This window comes from Mesitornis unicolor, unplaced genomic scaffold (assembly GCF_000695765.1).
Source record: "Mesitornis unicolor isolate BGI_N332 unplaced genomic scaffold, ASM69576v1 scaffold26383, whole genome shotgun sequence".
NCBI lineage: Eukaryota > Metazoa > Chordata > Aves > Mesitornithiformes > Mesitornithidae > Mesitornis > Mesitornis unicolor.
In genome coordinates, this window is record NW_010174356.1 from 1 (window position 1) to 8,482 (window position 8,482).

Genomic DNA, 8,482 nt, shown 5'->3' on the forward strand with positions numbered 1-8,482 from the left:
GAGGGGCTGCACCCCTGGGGTACAGAGGGGATTGGGAGACGCTGTGAGACCCTCGGGGGATTTGGGGTCTCCTGGATCCCGATGCTGCCCCATGGATGGGGGAGAGCCCGGCCGCCGCCTGCCCCATTGCCCCGGGTGTGTCAGGCGCAAGCCATAACCACATCAAATTAATTGGATCCCAGTTTACTGCAAACAAAGAGAAACCAGGTGACATTTACCCAGCAAACTAATTGATATCCAAGTAATTTGTTGGAGAAACCTTGTTATGTGCCAGCTGGATTTCCCCAGCCCTCCCAATCCTGCTCATTACAAACAAGGTTTGTGTGCTAATCAAGAGCCCTTTAATCACGTTGCTACCCCACCACCATCCTCAGCAAGTTACAAAGCCACCAGATTTATCACAGCCTTTCAGATCCTGAACAGCCTCTCAAGAACTCATTTGGTATTTTATTAGCGGGCAATCAACGACGCTGTTGGGGAAGAGGACGGACGTTTCTCTTTCCAGAGATGGTGGAGGCAGAGCCCCCTCCCCAATCTTGCACCCCCTAAATGTGCCGCCATGGGGGACACGCAGCCCCCTCCACAGCAGCCCCCGGTGAACCCCGTCCTCCCCATCCGCCAACGGGAGCTGCTTCCATGGGAGAAATGGCTCCGGTGGCAGCAGTGGGAGATACTGGACCCCACCGGGGTTCTCGGCAGTGCCGGGTAAAACCAGCATCAAACACAAACCAACGCGCTGCCCCCGACGTGGGCAGAGGGACAACACGGCAAGGAAAAGCACGTTCCTAAGGAAACGCTCTGCACCGAGCCCTGGAGCTGGGCACCAACCCAAGGATTAATGACAGGCTCCTTGTATGGCCTTTGTTTCGTAGTTTTAAAGCTGGCTAGGCCTCCAGAACAGGGACAGACGTGCCCCGAGTGCGTCCTCATGGATGGAGATTGGCGCACGTGGGGACCTGCAGAGCATCCCCGGGGGCTGCACCCCTCAGGACAGGGACCAGCCCCACTCTACCCCATCCTCCTCCTCAATCCCAGGGACCACGGCAGGGTTCATCTGCCCCAAATGAGAGCATCCAGATCCCCTGTCCCCTTCCCAATCGCCTCCTGTGGGGGCACGGCCACGGCTCCGCTCAGACACAGCCCCTGCCCCTGCCCGCAGCAAGGACTGGTCCGTGCGTGCACCGCAGCACGAGCTGCTCCATCACCCTCGCGACACAGCTCATCATTATCTCATTTGCTATCAATTTGGATGTCAAGAGAAATTCCACTCATTTGCTTTTAATTAATATGGCCTTAAAATAAAGCCGGGAGGGACTGGCAGGGCTCTGGGAAGAGGCGTCTGCATCTGTGAGAGGAGCAGCTGAGCCCAGCAAAAGGTGGAGGGGCTGGGATGAACAAGTCCTTATAGGACAAGAGACGACCGCTGCAGGGAACCGCAGCGCTCCCAGCCCCACCAGTGCCCTCCACATGCACCGGCTGTTGCCACCAACCACCGCATCCAGGGGCTGTGGGATGCTCCAATGAGGCTCAGCTGTCCCAGAGAGGACCAGCACTAAAACCACCCATCTGCAGCCAAAATCAGGGTCCAAAACTGGGAATGGCCACTCTGAGCAGAAGGGACGGAGCCAATGGCTGCCCTGACCAGCTCCATGTGAGCCAGACGCACTGGAATGCACTGGGCAGGAGCTCTGCAGCCTGGTGATGCCGTTAGGGTATGGACCTGCTCTGGGAAGCACAAGGGACATCGCCCTCCCCAGTCTGCCTGACCAGCACCAGTCAAATGGGAACAGGAACGAGAACTGGGAGTGAAGGGGGGGAATCCCAACAAAAACACTTTCCCTGTCCTCAGCACGAGCAGCCCTGGAGTCACCAGAGCTCGGTCCCTGCAATTCGGATGGCACAGGCAGATCTCACCCATCTCAAGCTCCAGATGTGATGGGAACTCATCTCACCCAGTGTCAGCCGCCTGTGACCGAGTTACTCATCCCGACCCCCCCAGTAACCAGAGGGGAAACACGGACCCACATCCCACAGCGCCTTCTCTCCCGTATCAAGGGACCCCCGATGAGTGCATGTGCAGAGATCTCCCTTCCTGATCTCTGTGCGTCCACAAAAACCACCGAGGAAGCAGATCCGGAGACTGCAGCAGAGCAAACCGCTCAGGTTTGACCGGCACAAATCCTCCCTCGTCCTTCAGCTCCCCAGAGGGCAGCGGGAGCTGCCGAACGCGGCCGTGGGAGCTGTGGGGAGGCAGGAGAAGCCCCTGCCCCGATGGGATCAGAGGGGAATGGGGTTGTGTCCTCAGAGCTCAGGCATGGATGGAAAAGCTCTGCAGGAGCCTTTGATCCCCCTCTGAGCATGCACGGGGCTGAGCCCGACCTGCAGAGAGCTCCATGGGGCGGCTCAGGTGCAATTAAGGCAGCGCAGGTTGACGAGCCCAGGGCACCGCGGCCGGGACGGGCTCTCCAACACGGGCAGCTCAGCAGGGCCAGCGGCTCCTGTGCCAGCTACCAGTGCCCTGGAGGAGGGAGGTGGCTGCAGGGCAGCGGTGGAGACCCAGGGGGGGACACACACAGCCCCCTCCTCCTCACGGCCAGGCTCAGAAAGCCTCCACACCACACTCCTGGGCTTGGGGGGCTGCGCAGACCAGGCAGACCCCAGCCTTCCCAAAACCAGCTCCTCAGAGCCTTCCTCCTGCCACATCCCCCCCAGCAGCAGCTTCTTATGCAGGGCACGGCTCGGGCTCGCTCTGCACCCACGTTGGTTTGCAGAGCGGTCTGGGTGCTGCATCTCCTGTGGAGAGCGAGCGGGGGGTCAGCAAAGCTGAACCCGCACGACTGAGCCCCCAGCATCCCAATGGTGCAGCCCCCAGCATCCCAATGGTGCAGCCCCCAGCATCCCAATGGTGCAGCCCCCAGCGTCCCAACGGTATCAGAGGACACTGGTGCCACAGCCCAGCCGCGGCCGAACGATGGGGCAGCAGCGGTGCCAGGCTGGTTTAATGAGGACACTCAGCCCCAGTCCAGCCTCAGGGCGCAGGGCAGAGGTTGTGATGCTATTTCACTGTGTGAGGAGCTAAAGAACGACCCCAGCAGCCTCCTGCTTGTTACAGAGCCCCCCTGCAGCCACCGGAGGGGATTCAATCTCCTTCCTCCATGCCCATCTTCCTCCCCTGGTTTCTGCGCCCTGTTCACCAGCGGCGCCGAGGAATCACCAAGCAACGAGACCCATTCAGAGGCTCCTGAACAGCCACGGAGAGAAACATTAAAGAGAAAAATATCCTCGGTGATAACAAAGGGCCAGGCTTTACAACGAGTCGGTGATAAATTGCTGGGAACAAGAGAACAAATACTTAACACCCAGAGCAGCAAATTTCCAGCCGACAGGGAGGCAAAGAGGAAGAGCTGAGCACGGGTGCACCGAGGAAGGACACTCAGGCTCCCGGTTCCCATTAAGAGGAGGTTTCATGCATCGCAAAGCGATTTTCCCTTCCCTAGTTCATAAGCCAATTAGATAAAGACCAAGTTAAGCCCTCGGTGTGCTCAGAGCCACAAGTGGACACCAAACACGGCGATTAACCCCGTCCTTTAACCACCGCCCCGCGTTTGGCGGCTGCGAGAGCACCGCACGGGTAAATACCACAGCCCTGCTCTGCAGGGACCCCGCAACACCCCCAGCCCCCAAAAAACCCCGCCAAGGTGACGTTAATCCCAAGGTGCCTGACCCCAGGGGTTTACCTGAGCTCAGGAGTGCGGAGAGTCACGTACACGAGGCCGTTCATGCGGAGACATGGGCACGGAAGCGATGGTTTTTGTCTTTTTTTCTCCTTTTTACCGTTATCTTCACCCCTTGGGCAGCAGCATCACCAGTCCCAGCTCCCTGCAGGGTGCCCACACCGGTCCTTCCCCTGCCAAAAACCCCAGAGCCCAGCAGAGGGGCAGCCCCAGCCAAAAAACCAGGGTCCACGTAGCCCTACTCGCATCTTTTGCTGCAGAACCTCCATGAATCACCACAACCAACCCTCCCTTGGGCAAACACCACTCAGAGGCACAGCAAACCACCAGTACAGCAGGAAAACCCTAAAAACAGCCACTCACCCCCTTCAGCTGCACGGCCAGGCCAGGAGGAGCTGCAGGCCCAGCTGCTGAGGGAGCCCCTTTCACAGCGGGGCCATGCCCAGAGCCCTCCCCTGGCGCAGCTGAGCCCAGCGAGGTGCTCAGCACCCCAGGGAAATGGGCACATCCCTCACAGCTGCACAGGATTTGGGCTGGGCCTGAGGCCATCAGGAAAAGAGGCAAAAACGGTGAGTTTCTGCCCATAGGATCTAAGGTGCCCGAGTCTGTGAGGGGCTTTACAGGGCCCTTTGCCTGGAGCTGCTGCTTCACACGTGGCTGCAATGAGAAATGGGTGAACCCTCGGCTGCTGGGAAAGCTCCCAGAGCAGTTCCTCCCAGTAAGGACTCACCAGTCAATACCTCTGCCCATACCAGACAGGGGGGTGCTGCAGGGCCAGTAGATGTGGCAGAAAGGGGATGGAGGGGGTTTGTGCACGGAGATGAAGGCACCCGGCCATGTTGAGCGCAGGAGGTGATTTTTGGGGGGTCTGGGGGTCCCACGCTGTCCCCTTGAGCTGGGATGGCTGACCCCAACCTCCCACACCCCTAAAAAGCTCCCCCTGGCCCCGGGCTGCCCCTCTGATCCCACACACGTCATGGACCACGGGAGCACGCAGCACTGCGACATTTCCTCCTCCCTGGTCTCTGTCCACCCACATAAACTGTGGTGTGAAACGGCTTTGAGGCTCCCCAGGAGCTGCCACGCTCGCTCGGCGCTGGGAAACTGCAGCTGCTTCTGGCTTTGTCTCTTCGAGCACATCCATCAGTGAGGGCTTTTTGGGAAGCACCCCCAAGGCCCAGCTCCCAAACAGCCCCGGGTCTCAGGGCTGGGAGGAACCAGCCCCAGCTCCCACCTTGCAGACGCTGCACCCACAAAGGGGCTGAACGTCCCCCGTACCCAAACCAGCGCCGAGACCAGCGGCCAGAAAAGAGCAACAAAAGCTGAGAGGTAAATTTATGCAAAAGTGCTCGGCAGCATTGAAAACAGCCCCCAGGAGCCCTGCCCCTGAGCACCCAGCTCCAGTCCCAATAAAACACCCTTTTCCCTGCTCAGGCTGCAATCCTGCACAGCCAGGGTTTTAAATCAGCACAGCAGAGCTGCAGCCGTGGTCAGGAGCTCGTAGATCTGCTGCTGGTGGTCTCTGGAAATAGCCAGGTACAACCTGGAGCCCTGCAAACAGGACAGTGTGGCTGTACTGACTCAGGGATAGAAACTGCTTGTTCTGGGCTCTGCTGCTAAAGCTGAGCCTCACGAGTGGCTTAGACCCAGGGGCGCTGGCCTGGGTGCAGGGAGCTTCCTCCTGACCGGCCCCCAGGGCGCTTGGTGCACTCAGGCTGCAGAACCTCCAGCCTGGGGTCTGTGTACGAGGAGACACCTCCTTCCCCACTCGCCTGGATGGGAAATCCTCCTTTCCTCTCAGACCATGGTTCCTTCAGGAAGAGCTGCTCTGCACCGTGAGCCCGTCACTGCGGGGAGGGTCCCAGTACCAAGCGGGTACCATAACACCCTTCCATCCCAATCGTGCTCCAGAGCAAGTTCCCAGCCACACCAGAGCACCACGTGCCCAGCACAGGTAATGACCCTCACACGGCCACCGTGCTCTGGTGGCTGCTGCGTGGGACCACGCGGCCACAGACACTGAATACACAGAAAACTTCTCAGGTACCGGAGCTCAAAGTCCTGAGCCTCTTCCAAAATCCGCAGCAGACTGCTGGCTCCGTCCCTTCCCTCGTGAGTCACACGCCCACCTGAAACACAGCGTCCTCTGCCCGTCTGTCAGGACCAGCCGGAGCCGCGTACCGGGCTTCTGTTCCCCGGAGATGCGCAAAGCGAGAGCAGGGGCTGCAGGGACGGGGTGGAAACTATTCCAACATCGACGAGAAGGGACGTGTGTGTGCCTCAGAGGTGTGGGGCGAGCCAAAGGGCAGCCCTGGGCTCTGTTTGGAACTTGGTTAACTCTGCACATCGCCTCCTGCCATTGCCCAAGGACTTGGGTTGTTGCAAATTCACAAGCGCACCTTCACTGACACAAATATTTTTACAGTGCTTAAAAATCAACCCTGAGAAATAGGCTCTGCACGTTATCCTCGGTCAGAAGCCGGTCTGCCTGCCCGCCACGACCACGCACGGCAGCTGGTGCTGCCCTGACGGACACGGCCTGGCACTCGGCAGAGCCACGGCGTCGGTGGAGGACAGGATCCAGTGAAGAGGAGCCCTGCGGTTTCTTCTGGCATCAGACTAATCATCCAGCTCAGCCTCCTTCCTTCTGCTGGGAATGAGAACGAGGAAGGGTCACAGACTGCAAAAGTAGGAACCAAGGAGAGCAAATGACCGTGTCACTCGGTGGCAAGGGGCTCAGACGGGCAGGTTTTGAGATCTGCGGTCATAACTGGAATGAGTTTGGGTTTCCTGCTGCACAGACCTCCAGAGTAGCCTCTGTGTGAGCCCCAGCCCCTGCCACGGCAGGAAGGGGTCAGAGATGAAGCTCCAGCACAAGCCGGGGACAGCCAGGCTGGCACAGCACAGGGTTCTCCCCATGGCCTGGCCACGCTGTGCAGCTGCCACTGCCAGAGCAGAGAAGGCCCCTTCTTTTGCTTCTGGCCTCGACTCAAAGAGCAGAGGAGCTGAGCAGAGCACGATGAGCTGCACCCTGTGGGTGTCCTAAGGAACCCAAGAGCTGCTCACACAACCTAAGTGATCCCTGGCTACTGCCATCGGTAACCTGCACTGCCATCAGGACCCTCAGAGCAGAGTGGGCTTGGAGACCCGAGACCCCTTGCTGCCCCCAGCAGCTCTGCGGGCAGGGCCCACCAGTACCTGCCCACTCTGGTACTGGTGTGAACATCTCCCTTAGTGGAGCACCTCCTGCTGAGGAGCGGCTGAGGGAGCTGGGGCTCTTGAGCTTGGAGCAGAGGAGACTGAGGGGTGCCCTCATCCATGGGGATCCATTGGGAAAGGGCAGTGTCAGGAGGAAGGAGCCAGGCTCTGCTCTGGGATGGCCAATGCCAGGACAAGGGGCAATGGTCCCAAGCTGGAGCACAGGAGGTTCAAGCTGAAGATGAGGCCAAACTTTGTGAGTGTGAGGGTTATGGAGCATGGCCCAGGCTGCCCAGAGAGGTTGTGGAGTCTCCTTGTGTGGAGACACCCAAAGCCCTGGCCGTGTTCCTGTGTGACTGCTCTGGTGATCCTGCTCTGGCAGGGCTTGCACTGGGGGAGCTTTCCAGGGCCCTTCCAACTCCTCCTCATATTCTGGGATGCTGTGGACTACGCTGAGGAGACAGCACAAGGAACTCCTACGCTCGGTGGACCTGCTGTGGGTTTACAGCGCCCAACAGAGCAGCTGCTGGTCCACGTTACGCAAGAGCGGGGAGCCTGACCCTCCCCTTGCTTTCTGGGGGCAGAAACCAGCTCCCTGCGGAGTATCTGAGGCCACGCTGGTGTCACTCCTGTGGGCGTCAGTGCTTTGCTTAGCGCAGGTGCCAGAAACGGCTCAAATCCCCAGCGACCTTCCCCAGCCCGGGACACGGCACTCAGTGCATGAAACGTGTGAAGTAGCATGGCCACAAGCACCAGAAATGGCCCTTTATGGAGGCAGCACATGTCCTGGTGTCACTTGAGCTCACCTTGTTACCCTGCCTGTCCCCTTAATGCCATTACTGAAGATCATTACATGAGCAGATCCCCTTCGGAGAGGCAGCTGCTTGGGCTGCCCACACACCTACCTCTCTGGCCCAGAAGAAGTGACCTCCAGCGGTGAGCACAGCTGCTTCCGAATATACTCCCTCGATCGGATATCAGCCTGGAATTAAGGAGGGAAATGAGTGAAAATGGATTGACCAGCCTGCTTGGTGCCTCCTCTTTGTTATCCCAGTATGTCCCCGATGTCAGTACCTCACAAGTAGCTTTTGTACGACCGTGTTGCACCTTTCTCTCCTCGTTTGGTTTCTGTGCCTCACTGCAAACTGCTCAGGACAATGAAACTTCCAATGAAGAAACAGAGGCCCCTGCCCCAAACAGCCACACTGGAGTCCAGCCCACTTCAGCAGCACAAACCACACTCGCTGAGCCCTTGCTCCCTGCCCCTTCCCTTCTCATAGGAGGCACAGCCAGTCCTGACCTCAGACCAGGCTCCCTCAGCAAACCCTGGCTGCAGGGGGGCACATTCAGCCCTCACCCAGGGTCCACAGGGGCCTCAGCACAGCCCCCAGCGCACCCCACAGTGCAGGGAGCCCCCCTGCAGCCAGCTCTGCCCTCACTGGACACTGAGCAGCCCCGTCTCACCATCCAGGGCTGTGACAGCCCAGGACTTGCAGGGGCTCAGCAACAAGAGGTGTTCGCTGGCAGAGGGGAGCTGCTGAGGTGATGGG

General features: G+C 59.3%; 1 protein-coding gene across 1 annotated transcript in view; it reads right to left on the minus strand.

The window, feature by feature from the left end:
- Positions 1-6,857: 6,857 nt before the first annotated feature.
- Positions 6,858-8,482, minus strand: part of ENDOV (endonuclease V) — a gene marked incomplete at its 5' end in the record, with an annotated part of 9,245 nt that continues 7,620 nt past the window's right edge. The window contains 2 exons of the mRNA XM_010181023.1: positions 6,858-6,939; positions 7,877-7,914. Coding sequence (XP_010179325.1) covers positions 6,858-6,939; positions 7,877-7,914 — 120 coding nt within the window. The remainder of the gene's footprint in view (positions 6,940-7,876; positions 7,915-8,482) is intronic.